Genomic DNA, 17,191 nt, shown 5'->3' on the forward strand with positions numbered 1-17,191 from the left:
TACATACACACATACAGAGACACAGACATACACACATACAGAGACACAGACACACACACATACAGAGACACAGACACAGACACAAAGACATACAGAGACACAGATACACAAAATGTTTCCTACCATGTGTGACTTTCCCTGGGGTCCAGTGGTGGCTCAGCCTGATGGGAGTCAGAGTTCCCACTCTGACTCCCTCCTCCTTTCGGTTTCCTCCCGCGCAGGCTCTCAGTATGCTGGGAGGAGTGACGTGCGGTCACTTCCTCCCAGCCGTGATGATGTAATCACAGGGGGCCCGGTCGCGCTCTTGAAGTGCCCAGCGCAGACCGGGCCCCCTTACAATCCATGTCCATCGGGTGGCCCTGACATCATGGGCCACCCGATGAACCCCTTAACAGGCGGCCCCGGCGGTTTGCCGCACGGGCCGGGGCCGCAAAGCGTGGCAGCTGCTACCCGGTCGCGGGGGTCCGCAGGGCGGCCGGGCCCCCTGGAGTGCCGGGCCCGGTCGCAGCTGCGACCCCTGCGACCGCGGTACGTACGCCACTGCAAGGCAGACTGGTCATAGTGCACCTGATGACCCCTGTACACTGATGAAAGTGTCTTCAGTAGGCATGTGAGCATTAGAACTGTATCATGGAACACTGTAAGAAGGTTGTGTAATGGCACCCCGAGTATAGAAGGGGTTAACGCCGCCAAAGCTGTTCCTTTTCCCGAATACGTAGTCAGCTACCAAACACTCCTAAGCGCCGAGCAGGAAACATACGAATTATCCCCCCAAATACGAGACAAGGCTCTGTATTGAGGGTCAAGCAGGATCTGTTTAATGGGGACTACATGTCAGCCTTTTATGCAGGTCTTCAAGCAAGGGACACTCCCATAGAGTTTTGTACAGCACAGTTTTGTACAGCAACCAATCCCATACATTTACAGTATAAAACACTCCCACATGAACAGTACAACTCCTCCTCTCTATCCTGGAGATAATTGGGTTAAGTGCTAGAAGTAACTCAATTACCTCCAGGGATAAAGAATATCCTCCATTTTATACCAACAGTAAAACCACATAAAAATATTCAACGTATACCCAGATAGTTTAGATCTGAGCGCTCAATATAACCGAATAGCGCTCAGATCCCATACATGTAGTTCAATCACCATGGAGCTAACGTCTTGTACAGGGTGCTTTCGAAGAAACAAATGAGCTCCATGGGATGGCTATCTGGGACAGCTCTGTTCGTGCATTGTCACTTTACCGAATGGCACGGCGTTGGTATGAACCTTGGATAGAATAATAAAGGGTCAGTGATTTCAGCGGTGTTTGTGGAAAACAGAGTCCGAAATTAGTTCCATGAGTTTGCCGACGAACACCGCTGGGCGTTCGACTGTCCAAGCTGGCCGCTTCCACGTGTTCGTGCATGCGAGCGACGACCACCCAGCCGACTGTTCGGGAGTTGGAAGTGTCTGCGGTTAACCACAATGTTAATGAGGGCAGAAAGGTTAACAAGCAGTACACTTCCTTGTTGGGTGGCCTGCCATTCGGTAGTTCATTCGTATGCAGGTGAATGAAAGCAGAACCAAATACTGAACAAACAGACAAAGCAGTAGTAATACAAAGGCATAGAGGTCTGCCACAGGTTGCTTGTTCTGATTAATCATTTTTCAAATCAGGTGGATTGTCAGGTCCATGTGCATTGTTTATCTGTGGAAGAGATGGCAGCAGGATGCACATGTGAGGATGGCTGGCTGGCGTAGGCAGTGTTATGCTCTGGGAAATGGAAACCTTAGATCCTGGTATTCATGTGAAAGTTACTTTGACATGTGGCATCTACATAGATATTGTTGCAGACCATGTACATCCCTTCATGGCAATGATCAGTGGCGTACATACCAGGGTCGCAGGGGTCGCGGCTGCGACCGGGCCCGGCCCACCAGGGGGCCCGGCCGCCCTGCGACCCAGGTATGTACCCACAGGGCCAGCCTCTTCTGCTGGGGGGCCCAGGAGCCGGCCACCTCCGGGCCCCCCGAGGCTGGCCCTGCTGTCACCCGGCTGGCTGGCTGGCGGGCGCGCGAGGGAGCACTGTCCCCTGGGTGCTCCCTCGCGCACCGCACTGAAACCGGAGCCGGAAGATGACGTCATCTTCCGGCTCCGGCATCAGTACGCGGCGCGCGAGGGAGCTGAAGAGGGAGCACCCAGGGGACAGTGCTCCCTCGCGCCCGCCCGCCAGCCAGCCGGGTGACAGCCTGGCCAGCAACACCACTGGAACCCAGGGAATCCCCCCAGCTCTCCCACAGGTAAGGAGGCTGGGGGGATAAAAAAAAAACTTTGAGTGTGTGTGTGTGTGTTAGTGAGTGTGTGTGTGTGTGTGTGTGTGTGTGTGTTAGTGAGTGTGTGTGTGTGTTAGTGTTAGTGAGTGTGTGTTAGTGTTAGTGAGTGTGTGTGTTAGTGAGTGTGTGTGTTAGTGAGTGTGTGTGTGTTAGTGAGTGTGTGTGTGTGTGTTAGTGAGTGTGTGTGTGTTAGTGAGTGTGTGTGTGTGTTAGTGAGTGTGTGTGTTAGTGAGTGTGTTAGTGAGTGTGTGTGTGTTAGTGAGTGTGTGTGTGTGTTAGTGAGTGTGTGTGTGTTAGTGAGTGTGTGTGTGTTAGTGAGTGTGTGTGTGTTAGTGAGTGTGTGTGTGTGTGTTAGTGAGTGTGTGTGTGTTAGTGAGTGTGTGTGTGTTAGTGAGTGTGTGTGTGTGTTAGTGAGTGTGTGTGTGTGTGTGTTAGTGAGTGTGTGTGTGTTAGTGAGTGTGTGTGTTAGTGAGTGTGTGTGTTAGTGAGTGTGTGTGTTAGTGAGTGTGTGTGTTAGTGAGTGTGTGTGTGTGTTAGTGAGTGTGTGTGTTAGTGTTAGTGAGTGTGTTAGTGTTAGTGAGTGTGTGTTAGTGTTAGTGAGTGTGTGTGTGTTAGTGTTAGTGAGTGTGTGTGTGTGTGTGTTAGTGTTAGTGAGTGTGTGTGTGTTAGTGTTAGTGAGTGTGTGTGTGTTAGTGTTAGTGAGTGTGTGTGTTAGTGAGTGTGTGTGTTAGTGTTAATGAGTGTGTTTGTTAGTGTTAATGAGTGTGTGTGTTAGTGTTAATGAGTGTGTGTGTTAGTGAGTGTGTGTGTTAGTGTTAGTGAGTGTGTTAGTGAGTGTGTGTGTGTGTGTCTTAAGCACTTACCTTTCTCCAGCGCCGGACTCCCTTAACGCTGGGGATCTCTCCGTCCCCATCCGCCTCTCAGCTCCGAATGCACATGCGTGGCAAGAGCCACGCGCGCATTCAAACCGCCCATAGGAAAGCATTACTCAATGCTTTCCTATGGACGTTCAGCGTCTTCTCACTGTGATTTTCACAGTGAGAATCGCAGAAAATCCTCTAGCGGCTGTCAATGAGACAGCCACTAGAGGCTGGATTAACCCTCAGTGAAACATAGCAGTTTCTCTGAAACTGCTATGTTTTCAGCTGCAGGGTTAAAACTAGAGAGACCTGGCACCCAGACCACTTCATTGAGCTGATGTGATCTGGGTGTCTGTAGTGGTCCTTTAAGTGTATGTGTTTATGCATGCACTGGCATACATACCACAGTCGCACGGGTCGCAGCCCTGCGACCAGGTGCCCGCCGCCATGTGTTGCGGCCCCAGCCTGCGCAGAGTAAGCGCTCGCGCGGGGGGAGGGGGGGGGCCCGGATCAGTTTTCGCACCGGGGCCCCATGGGTTGTGTGTACGCCACTGGCAATGATGTTCACTGATGGCAATTGCCTCTTTCAGCAAGATAACGCACCCTTCCACATTGCAAAAATGTGTTCAGGAATGCTTTGAGGAACATGATAAAAAGTTCAGGGTGTTGTCTTGGCCTCCGAATTCCCCAGATCCCAATCCAATTGAGCATCTGTAGGATGTGCTGGTACAACAAATACGATTCATGGAATCCCTAGCCTATAACTTGCATTATATACTGAGTTGTTTGTTAATGCAACAAGAGACAAACATAGATAATACCATTGACCTGTAGCCACAGTTCACAACTGTCACCATTAATTCTGCTCCACCCTGATAGAGATGTGAAAGGAAAGGCCATTTGGAGAGAGACACAATTTTTTTCTACCTAACTCCCAGCACAGCATATGAAAAAAGGGAGAATTAATGATGACAGTGAATGATTATTCCTGCCGGGGAATATTTCCCAACACTTTTAGGCAGCCCAGCAAACATATGTCCTAGTTATGCACTTAGTTAACCACTGCACCACTGGGATGTTAAAAGATGACCTTTCCTTTAAAAATAATAGGCTTGTTGTTTAATATACATTTATATAAGAGCATCTAGAGCAGTGGTAGTCAACCTTTTTCTACCTACCGCCCACTAATGCATATTTTTGGTTGAAAAAATTTCCTTACCGCCCACCAGTTTTCGCGCAAATGCAGAATATTTTTAAGAAAGGAGGGTGTTTTAAAAAAAAAAAAAAAAAATGTACGTACATTTATCTTTTTATTTCTACTTAATGCAGGTTTATAAGGTTTTTAACTTTATAAAGTTTAATGAGAAAACAATAAAGTAAATTGAAATTACCTTTACTAGTGATTAATGAGATCCTTGAGGTTGATGCTGCGAGACTAAATATTTGATATCTGGTTCGATTTTCGTAAGGAACAAACGAAGGTCTCTTTCAGTGATATTCAGACGACTTCTCTGTTTGCGCATAATATGATTTCTCATTTGTGCGTCAGCTCATCTCCTCTCCCTCCTCAATTCCCCTCCCCACCTTTTTTCCCCTTTTTTCAATTTTTTAACCGTCCTTATAGCAATGCCCAGTAGGAAGGCTGAGCTAGGTAGCCCACTTACTATAGTCCACTATAACAGACAGGCACACACACAAGACACAAGACACACACACACAAGACACAAGACACACACACACAAGACACAAGACACACACACACAAGACACAAGACACACACACACAAGACACAAGACACACACACACAAGACACAAGACACACACAAGACACAAGACACACACACACAAGACACAAGACACACACACACAAGACACAAGACACACACACACACACAAGACACAAGACACACACACACACACACACACACACAAGACACAAGACACACACACACACACACACACAAGACACACACACACACAAGACACACAAGACACACAAGACACACAAGACACACACAAGACACACACACACATACACACACAAAGACACATACACACACACACACAAGACACATACATACAAACAGACAGGCACACATACAAACAGACACAAACAGACATGCACACACACATGCAGACACACACATAAGACATACATAGACACACACACGCAGACACACAAGACACACATACAATGACACATACGTACAAAGACAAGACACACATGCAGACACACACACACACATATATACAGACAGACACATACATACACACAAGACACACATACGACACACACACAAGACATACATACAGACACAGAGAGGCACACATACAGACACACAAGACACACATACAGACACACAAGACACACAAAGACACAGACAGGCACACATACACACACACACAAGACACATACATACAAACAGACAGGCACACATACAAACAGACACACACACATGCAGACACACAAGACACACATACATACAAAGACAAGACACACATACATACATACAGACAAACACACACACATATATATATACAGACAGACACATACACACACACACACAAGACATACATACAAAGACACATACAGACAGACACACACACACACACACAAGACATACCTACAAAGACACACACACAAACAAACACACACACACATTATATTTAAGTCACCCTCCTGTTTCCTACCTTTAAGGTGCAGGAGGGTGACTTTCCCTGGGGTCCAGTGGTGGCTCAGGTGGATGGGAGTCAGAGTTCCCACTCTGACTCCCTGGTGTTCCTCCCGCGCGGCTCTCAGTTTTAGCTGGGAGGAGTGACCGGGGAATCACTTCCTCCCAGCTCTGATGTCATCACAGGGGGCCCGGTCAGCGCTGGGCGCTTTAACAGCGCGACCGGGCCCCCTTACAATCCGCATCTATCGGGTGGCCCTGACAGCATGGGCCACCCGATGGACACTTTGGAAGGCGGCCCCGGCGGTTTACCGGGCTGGCCGGAGCCGCAAATGGTCACCGCGGTACCCAGTCGCACGGGTACCGCCGGGTCACACCCGCCCGCCCGATCAACCTGGAAATCCCTACCACCCACCTGGAATCCTGAAACGTCCACTAGTGGGCGGTAGGGACCAGGTTGACGAACCATGATCTAGAGAGATGAAATGTAAATTCTTAGAAATTCCTTTTCATGTATTTAATAGCAATGTGCGAGCATAACCCCCACACCTATAGACCATATTGGCTATTGTATAGAAAGTGCCCATTTAATATTTTCCTATTCATGATCCAGATGCAATAAGTACCATATTTTTTAAGACCTATGAGCAGGAATGCTGTATGACGTATAGAGTACAAGCCACCCATGCTTTTTTTTTCAGCTGACCCCTGGCTCTGGAAATATTGCGCAATTGGTGGTTCTTCTTTCTTAATGGTAACCTTTGTGATAATTATACTCCTACGCTGGACTTCCAGGAAACGTAAGACTGTTATTTTTTCAATGGTACATTTCTAGACAATCATGTGTGGGTTAACGATGCGTTAGTGGGCAGTTATTAGTAAGTTTAATATATAACCCTTGCAATGCTCTACTCTTGAAGCATTAAGAAGCTATTATTTGTAAAAAGATATTAAACTTTGCTATACATTACTACTGTATCGGTGTCAAAAGCTAGGGAAAACAATGCTTTTAGGCATAGCATAGGGATTTCAGGATGCCTTGTGACTATTTCATACCCATTACATAATAACATGTTTTTCTATGTGTTCTTTCTACAGGAAAGAGGCAAAGAGAAATGCCAGCTCCCTTGGTAAGCAGTCAATATATAATGGTTAAGACTAACATTTTATGTTCTTATAATGTGAATGTTCTGTTAACCGTAGTATGTGTGTGGAGAGTGACAACAGGCATTAGACAAAGTGCAGGGTAAACAGATTAGTAACAGTGTAAGAAAGTTTTATCACAGCATACAAATAAGAAAGTTTATTTTCTTTTAAAGGACCACTATACAGTGGTGTATCCTGGTTTTGCACTGCCCTAAGCATTACAAAACTCAAGCACCCCCTCCCCCGCCTTCTAAATACACACACACACACTAGCTAACAGGCATACACACTCACTAACAGACACATACAGTCACTAGCAGACACACACATTCACTAACAGACATGCATACACTCTTACTAACAGACACACACATAGTAACACACTCCCTAACAGACACACTCCCTGACATACTCACACTCACACACTAACAGACACACACACACACACACACTAACAGACACACACACACACACACACACACTAACAGACACACACTCACTCACACACTTACAGACACACACACACACTTACAGACAAACACACACTCACTAACAGACACACACACACTAACAGTCTGTGTAGGTACAAAACTTGAACAAAATTAACACAGGCAACCTGTAACTGTTAGACAAAGCCACATACATTTCAGATTTGCACAATTTGTGTGGAGGTTCACACTGGAGCACTTTGTGGAAATAAAGCAGCCAGTCTTTCCAAATAGATACTAATGTAATTAGTGTGAGTAAAGCTTACAGTCTTTCCCAATTTTGCATTACAGCAAAATGTCCATATACTTAAAAGTTTCTCAACTGATGCACACACACACACACTCACATTAACACACTCCCTTTTTTTTTTTAAATTCATCCCCCCCAGCCTCCTTACCTTTGGTAATGCTGGGGGGGGGTCTCCCTTTCCCTGGGGTCCAGTGGCTGCTGGGCTGGCTTATGGGCGGGCAGCCTGGCTGCTGGGTGGGCAGCGCGCTAGGGAGCACTGATTAGTGAGCTTTCTGCTCAGCTCCCTCGCGCGCCGCAGAGTGATGCCGGGAGCCGGAATATGAAGTCATATTCCGGCTTCCGGCATCACTCTGCGGCGCGCGAGGGAGCTGAGCAGAGAGCTCAGGGGAAAGTGCTCCCTCGCCAGCGCCGCCCGTCCGGCCAGCAGCCCGCCCGGATTTTTAGTTAGCCGCAAGGCCCTGGGCATTTGCCTACCCCTGGAAAATGCCGCCCAAGGCAAATGCCTTGTTTTCCTCGCGGCTAATACGTCCCTGCCACTATAGTCACCCAGACCACTTCAGCTCAATAAAGTGGTCTGGGTGCCAGGTCCCCCAGGTCTTAACCCTGCAGCTGTAAACATGGCAGTTTCACAGAAACTGCTATGTTTACATTGCAGGGTTAATCCAGCCTCTAGTGGCTGTCCTCCTGACAGCTGCTAGAGGCGCTTCCAAAATCGCATTGAGCACACAGAACGTCCATAGGAAAGCATTGAGTGAAGCTTTCCTATAGGCAGTTTGAATGCGCACGCAGCTCTGCCCGCGCATGCGCATTCAGCTCCACTTGGGAGCTGACGTTGGAGGAGAGAGGTTACCAGCACTGACTGAGCCCGGCGCTGGATTAAGGTAAGTGGCTGAAGGGATTTTAACCCCTTCAGCCCAGAGGGAGGGGGCCCTGAGGGTGGGGGACCTAAGGACTATATAGTGCCAGGAAATTAGTTTGTATTCCTGGCACTATAGTGGTCCTTTAAGGTTTACTCCAACCCTTAACAAACCTAAAGTTTTTTTACTCAAAATGTCCTATAGTGCATTACTGTTAGATATCCCGCACCTTAAATTCTGAAAAAAGTTTATTTCTTACCTTACTCCTTCCTGGCGTCATCCGGCAATTGCGTGATCTGTGATTGTACGGTTTCACCATCTCAGAGCACATGTGTGCTTTCTGGGCAAGCAAGGGCAGGAGGGAAAAAGAAGGGGAGGGAGGGGGGAGAGCGTTTTTGATTAAATTAAAAAAAGCCTATTGAAAGGGTTACTCCAACCACCATGATAGAGTTCTGGCCTGCTTAAGTAATGTGTGCTTGGGTTGCAACTCACCCTTGGCACACAATTAAAAATTACTCTAGAAGCTAAACTATAAAAACTAATGTAGACAGCAAATCTATAGTATATTTGGAAAATGTACATACCTCGAAGGGTTTCCATAACCCTTTGTTAAACAAAGTATATTTACGCTCATGGTGAGTACCGCACGCGTTAGACCATCCCGATAGAAAAGCATTTAACGCTTTAATGCTTTTTGCAAAGCATGAGGATGTCCAGTGTTGTTTCATTGAGTTAATCTCTGTGAAAGGCCAGGAAGTGTCTCTAGTAGCTGCATGTTAGACAACTACGAGAGGGAGGATTAACCCTGCAATGTAAACACTGCAGTTTCTCTGAAACAGCAATGTTTGCAGCTGTAGCGTTAAACTGACAGGAATACTGCATTTAGACCACTGCAATGAAATATGGTCATCTGGGTGCCTATAGTTTACCTGTAATGTCTAGCTAGTGAAAAAGATTGCTGCACACTGCTCATTCTCCTCCATGTGCAAAATATTATCCAGCAAATATAGTCAGTCCGAACTAGTGTTCCCCTTTCATGGAAAAAAAATACTAGACACGCTAAATTGCATTATTAATCATTATACATAGCAGGTCACAATGCCAGCAGATTTTATGTAACATCACAGTGAATGGCATAAGAGAAACAAAAAATGACATTTGGAAGGGGAAATTTTCCTAATTCACAAAACAAAACAAAAAAAACTACTTGCTATAAATGTATTGACTGTGTCTGTGCACGTAGCATTGTGTATGTGTTGCAATATGTGTGTGTACGGTTTTGTGTGCTTGTGTCAGTTTGTATAATGTGTGTTTGTGGCAGTGTGAGAGTGAGTGCAGTATTGTGTATACGGTGTATAGAAGTGTGTATACTGTGTCTGGTGTGTATATAGAAGTGTGTGTATAATGTGTCTGGTGTGTGTATAGAAGTGCATGTATAATGTTTATTAGTGTGTGTATAGCAGTCTGTCATTGTGTGCATACTGTGTCTTGTGTGCGTATAGAAGTGTGTGTTTAACCTCTTAATGACCGCGGACGTACTAGGTATGTCCGACAAAAAATGGTCGTTAAGGACCGCTGACGTACCTAGTACGTCCGCTGCAAATATGACCCCTGGACTTACCTTAACCTGCGATCCGTGGCGATCCCGGTTGGGGCGGACTGCCTGAGACCCCACCAGTCCTCCTGCAGCAGCTACAGCCATCCGGTCCTCCAGGGCCATATGACCACGTGACCGCAATAGAAGTCTATGGTGCTGCCAGCAGAGGGACTGTCACAGTAGGCAGCTATAACAGTAAAAAAAAAAATTCAACATATACTTGGGATGCACTTTCAATAAGTATAGGTTTATAAGCTCTTGGAGGATCCCACGCTAAATTGTAGAGAAATAAATTTAATAGTGCTACCCAAATAGAAGGTGATGGAAAGGAATTACTGAACTCAAAGGTTTAACGAGAGAACATACGAGCAAGGAGAGATTAGTCAGAAGTAGAAAGGTAAACTCTGTGCCTTCGAGGGCACCTATCAAATTAGATGACAAGTCTGACTACCTTGCAGATAACAGAGATACTAGTATAAAGTAGGGAAGGTTAATCTGTGCCTTCGAGGGCACATGTCAAATTAAGTAAATGGTCTAACTGCCTAAATAATAACACAGCTTCCTGCAATTCTGGAAGGACACTCTTAAATAGGACACTCTTAAATCTGTGATAGGTCTCAGTCAGGAGACAGATATGCCAAAAAGTACAACATGCTTATTTTCATTGAAGTAAATTTATCAGATAGTGTCAGCAACCTTGATGGAAGTAATCTGTCAATGTAGGAGGCTGTAGGTATTGGACAGAATGAGCCAGGACATGCATTTTGCCGGTAAGCGGCTCTTCAAAGGCGAACAGAATCCCTGTTACCACAGGCTTAAATATCGCTCTCTATGCCGTAATTGGCGAATAAGAAATGCGATTATGATGTCACTGGGCAGCTATGGGGGAGGATGGTGGCCGGAATTGTACACAGTATACAGGTACTATATAAGAAAAATGTATAAATATGTAAAGTCCACAATAAATTGGTAAATCAATTGATGTATGGAAACAATAATAAGGAGAACAATAAATAAAATAAATGATAATAATTTAAATTAGATTTAGCAAATTTACTAAATAGATAAACTGATCAGTAAATAAAAATAAAGAATCACTGAAAGAAAAAGTTAATGTAATGCGTATTCCTAACAATAAGGATTGTATGCCTAATAATCAGATTGATATCTTAATACGTATACTAAGAGAAAATAAGTCAGTAAGAATACTTAAAGCCAATCCTCAAGCTGTCAGACATGACAAGAAAAAAGAGTCAAGAAAGGTAACTTAAATAAAAAAAATAGAGCGAAATGGGTACTGTTTAAGTGTGTGACAGATAATATCAATTAATAAAAAAATACAGATTAGCTGTAAAAATAGGGAGAGAAAATAATAGACTAAAATTAATAAATAATGAAGTTTGGGGCGTGCCAGTAAGGACTGAATGTACTTATTAATGTATGAAAGTAGTGTCATTAAACTCTTCATTTAACACTTGAGGGGTTAGGATCTTGAAAGCATAAATCCATTGTGATTCCTTTTGTAGTAGTTGTATATTGAAATTGCCTTTCCTAGGATTCGGTAGGAGATAACTTAAGGTTATCCATTCTGCCTTGGTGGAAATTAGTGATGTGCCAAGCAAGTGGCATTGGTGTTATGGTGTTAGCAACTGATCCAACATGTTGAAGAATCCTGCGTCGAAATTGTTGGAACGTCTTGCCGATGTATTGTATGCCACAGCCGCATGTAAGCTTGGGTTCCTCCAAGGGCTTACAAGCCTTTACTCATTGTAAGCACATTCCAAATATATAGGTTTCTATATATGATTACTGACTTTATTGTTTTACTAACGTTCCCTCACATTATTTTTTTGGTCACATGTTTTAGTTTATGTGTGTATCTTTTTTTTTTTTTTTTAATTAGCTACCATTAAAAGTTATGTTTTATGATCTATCTTTAGCTTAGGACAGTGTATTTCCGCTTTGTACACACACACACGCACACACACATATATATATACACACACACGTACGTATTATAAATATATACATATATATATATATATATATATATATATATAAATACACACACACACATAAACACACACATTCTCAATATAAATTTAACTATTAATTTTACATTATTATTTGATTTTATTAATTATAATTTAAGGGACCTGCCTGACAGCCCAGGCAGACTGCCCAGAGAATTTAATTGGCAAGCCCCATATTTAGCCCCGTAACTTTCTAAAACACCATGAAACCTTTACATGGGGGTATTGTTATGCTCAGGAGACTTCACTGAACACAAATATAGTTGTTTTTTAAAGTAAAACTTATCAGGATGATGATATCTACAGTAAAAGTGCAGTGTTTGTTTAAAAAAAATGCAGAAAACAAATAAAAACGCTAACTTTGGCCAGCGTTCGTGACTAAGTTGCTACTATAAAAGACTGGACATACTCCATTTTGAATACCCTGGGTTATCTATATTTGCAAATGGTAAGCCATGATGAGGTTAATTCCCATTCCTGGGCTACCATGTGGTCTCAAAAGGCAACATAGACCCAGCAAACCAATCTGGCAAGCTGAAATAGGCTAGCCTTTTATTGACCCTCTAACTTTCCAAAACACCATAAAAACAATATAAATGGGGGTATTGTTATACTCTGGAGACTTTGCTGAACACAAATAAGAGTTTTTCAACACAGTAAAACATTTCACATCAATTTATATTATCAGTGAAAGTGATGTTTTTGCATTTTTCACACACAAATGCCACTTTCACTGATGATATCATTGTTGTGATATGTTTTACTGTTTTGAAACACTAATATTTGTGTTCAGCGAAGTCTCCCAAGTATAACAATACTCCCCATGTACAGGTTTTATAGTGTTTTTTTTCACTTTGAAATTTGCCAGATTGGTTATGTTGCCTTTGAGACCATATGGTAGCCCAGGAATGAGAATTACCCCTATGATGACATACCATTTGCAAAAGAAGACAACCCAAGGTATTGCAAATGGGGTATGTTCAGTCTTTCTTAGTAGCCACTTAGTCACAAACACTGGCCAAAGTTAGCATTTATAATTTATTTTTTTTGCATTTTTAACACACAAACAAATATAAATGCTAATTTTGGTCAGTGTTTGTGACTAAGTGGCTACTAAAAAAGACTGGACATACTCCATAATGAATACCCTGGGTTGTTTCAGAGATTTATGACAGATAACAGTGCTACAATGTCACTATTGATAAATTGTAAAAAATATATATTTTGAAAAAGCAATGTCCTACTTGTACTTAAAGCCCTATCACATGCAAAAAAAAAAAAAAAGCTAAGAACATGTTAACATTGGGTATTTCTAAATTCAGGACACAATTTAGAAACTATTTAGCATGGGTGTTTTTTTGCAGTTGTAGATGCGTAACAGATTTTGGGGGTCAAAGTTAGAAAAAGTGTTTTTTTATTTGATATTTTTATCATATTTTACATTATTTTTTAAAGTAAATTATATGATATGATGACAGTAATGGTATCTTTAGAAAGACCAGTTAATGGCGAGATAAACGGTATATAATATGTGTGGGCACAGTAAATGAGTAGGAGGAAAGTTACAGCTAAACACAAACACCGCAGAAATGTAAAAACAGCCCTGGTCCTTAACGGTAAGAAAATTTAAAAATGACCTGGTCACTAAGGGGTTAATGTTTATTAGTGTGTGTGTGTGTGTGTGTATAGCAGTGTGTTATTGTGTGAATTCTTAAAAAAAAGAAAAAAGAAGATAGGGTACTTAACTGAGCCAGGGTATTTTGTCAAGCCAAAAGACCTCAGTGGAGATCAAAACGTGGCTGTGCAGATGATGGTCCAGTAAACTGCTTTATCTTTGAACACAGTGAGTGCTTGAGGCTTTTTCCTTGATATGCATTGTGTGTATACTATGTCTAAGTGTCTCTATAAAAGTGTGTGCATTCTGTTTCTAAGTGTGTGTCATAGTGTGTATATAGCTACATATCTACCATTCATGTAGAGGGGGATGTTGATTCAATGTCTCCCAGAAGTCCAGATGGAGAAACATACTGGCCTGTGCATTGACGGATTTTTTGCAATTATGGCACCTGCAGGACAACCTCAAATACTGGTTGTGGCAGTAAAACAACAGCCAGATGACAACCCTATTCCCAACCCTTCTAGTTAAAATATAAATGTTTAGTTTAAAACTTGAATAAATGAACAAAGAATGATTCAATACTAAATGATTTTTTTTTATGTTTACATTTTTTTTTATTTTTTTTTTTGGTATTTGTAGTGGATAAGTTGTGACTCTCTAAACAACACTAACGATTGTCCAAAGACCAAATCCTCAGAACAAGTGTTACCCCTGCTGGAGCAAGTGGAGATGGACAAGCAACATGTATATGCAGAAATTGACCCAATTCCACCTCCGGTGGAAAAAACAACTTCTTCATCAAAACCTCCCACTGCTAAGCGCTTCTCTATCCCTTTACCAAAGATTGTTGATGTTACTTACTCAACTGTGCAGGTGCATGATTCTCTGCCAACCGTTTACGAGACAAAACTTCCAGTTAAACCCACAAAGCTTCCAAACAAACCTACAAAATGCCCAGATAAACCTACAAAACCTGCAAATAAACCTACAAATCTCCCAAATAAAACAACAAGGCAGCCCTGTGAGAATTTCTATTACACCGTGGAATATACTGACTTAACAAAGAAGGAGTAACCATTTCTGATCACCACAGAGAAGTAGAACAAAACTAACATGTTAGAATCAAATCTTGTATTTTGCCAGAATTGGTTTCAATTTAAGTTAAAGTACACAGTTGTGATAGTAGTTGTGTTCCATACCACCAACTTAGATGATATATATGCATTAGAAAATAGAATAACTGATGTAAATGTAAGGGTATAATGGCTCGAAATAGCTCGAAAACACACGCAAAGTGTGCCTGATGTTTATAGTAATAAGAAACAATATAATATCTCTCTGTCATGTAAAAGGTCAGTAAACCTATCTGATTATTACTGCAATTTAATATTTTTGGCTAAGTTTCTAAAATAATTTAATATATTTGGATAAACATTTCAAATGCTTTTTTTTTTTTGAAATATTAATTTTAAAATAAAATCAAATATTAAAGTATATTTCAAAATGGTAAATCAATTTAAAAATGTATCCAAAAACATCAAATCATTTGAAAAGCTATTTTTATCCAAAAATAATAAATAGAGGCCTATATTAACAGTTCATATCAGCACAATCTGAATTTGAAAGCAAAGAGTGGAGATCAAGTAGGTTCCAGGTGCATTGCCATCTCTATTAATAGAGTATGTTCAAAGTACATTATGGTTCTTAATGATAAGAGATGTTTGCATTTTTATCCTAAATATTATAAATAGAGATGTGCATTATATATTCAAATATATTTAGACATCCCTATAGATTAATGTGACGTGGAATTGTCTAATAGCAAAAATAGGCCTGCCACAAGGTAATACCATGGATATTCGCAGACTAGGGGTGCTGATTGCTTACCCCATAGCACATAAAAATCATCTGTTGCATCACTCCCTACATAGTTTCAAACTACCTCTGGAAACAACAGGAGGTTGCCAGGAGAACGTTACCTATCTGACTGCATAATGGTGGAATAGAAAGTCTGGAGGTTTTTGGTTTTTTTTAAGCGTTTGAGTTAAGTCTTTGTTTCAGTGAAAGGTCATCAGGTCATCTTAATGCTACACTATACAACAACATTTTTTTAATAAGCCCACGTGTATCAAACAGTGTTAATGTTGTACAACCTACATGGACAAAGCGATTGTCACAACACATTTCACCTTGCTGAAATTACAAAAAAAAATGACATTGATTTATCAAGTATAGTCATGTACACTCTCTGATAATTGGTAATACTTACATTGTTTATGTTTAATGCATATAATTGCTATTTGTGCTAGTAATAGTCTAAATGCACTTAAATTGTGGATACTATTTTCTATCACTTATGGCCTTCTAGATTATGAGTTCTTTTACTTTGTGAATACAAAATTAATTGTATGACATAATTATGTTAAACTCATAAGAACAATAAAATAAAAGTGCTTTCTTACACAAGCAAGAATATGCTTTTATGAATATCACAAAAAGGCCATATCATATGTTGTTTTACTGCTATATAGATTATTTAATCTTCAATACCAAATTGTAAGATTGTAAAAAAAAGTTGTTGAAAATAATTTGAAACTTAGAACTTTCAAAGATCAATTAACACTAACAAAGTTAGCTTAGGGATGCTGCTCTCAGATAGAGCCTGCCTTTCCTCCCTCATTCCCCTTTCAGGCATTACTTTACCTTAGGTTGAATTCAAACAGGAGAGACAGGGAAGGTTTCCTTGATAACACACATGCCGTGCAAAGACTTTTTATCTTTGTCTTGCCCTTCAGTCAGTTCACACCAAGGTCTCAAAAATGTTTCTTTCTTATTTGTGCCATTACAAATAGAACCTATACCATTTACTTATCAGACGGATCCCACCCATAACGGCAGTTCAGAATCAAAATGCTGGCAAGTTCTCTCTGCATGAGAGACACAAAAACTCCAGACAATTGTTTTGGCCTTCTTAGGGACTCATCAGCGACATCTGGATTAGTCTTTAAGCTTAAGGAGAGTCCAAGCTAGTTCATTGCGACATATACAGATAATATGAGAACTCTGAGAATGGCAAAAGTTTAGAGAACTATTTTTATGGTTGAATGATGGGTTACCATTCTGCATTACATAATTTTTGTCCTGGTCACAAAAGGTTACTGATCAATGATATATAGACTGCTCAAACTATATGATCTCTAATATTAAAGGTGTCCCGCTGTTTGGAACACCAGACAACGGTTTCCTGAAGGAATGGAGCTAAGGGCACTAAAATCATGTTGTTACATGCCCCTCTGATGAGCTGATCTGATGAAACGCACGCATCTGGGGCTCTTGGTGTTCCTCCAG

General features: G+C 41.8%; 1 protein-coding gene across 1 annotated transcript in view; it reads left to right on the top strand.

Annotated features, from left to right (window-relative positions):
- Positions 1-15,193, top strand: part of LOC134610491 (uncharacterized) — a 66,820-nt gene extending 51,627 nt beyond the window's left edge. The window contains exons 7-9 of the mRNA XM_063453460.1: positions 6,556-6,654; positions 6,953-6,984; positions 14,483-15,193. Of these exons, the coding sequence (XP_063309530.1) occupies positions 6,556-6,654; positions 6,953-6,984; positions 14,483-14,917 (566 nt within the window). The 3' untranslated portion in view covers positions 14,918-15,193. The remainder of the gene's footprint in view (positions 1-6,555; positions 6,655-6,952; positions 6,985-14,482) is intronic.
- The last annotated feature ends 1,998 nt before the right edge of the window (positions 15,194-17,191 follow it).

The sequence above is a fragment of the Pelobates fuscus genome, chromosome 5 (genome assembly GCF_036172605.1).
Source record: "Pelobates fuscus isolate aPelFus1 chromosome 5, aPelFus1.pri, whole genome shotgun sequence".
Taxonomy (NCBI): Eukaryota; Metazoa; Chordata; class Amphibia; order Anura; family Pelobatidae; genus Pelobates; species Pelobates fuscus.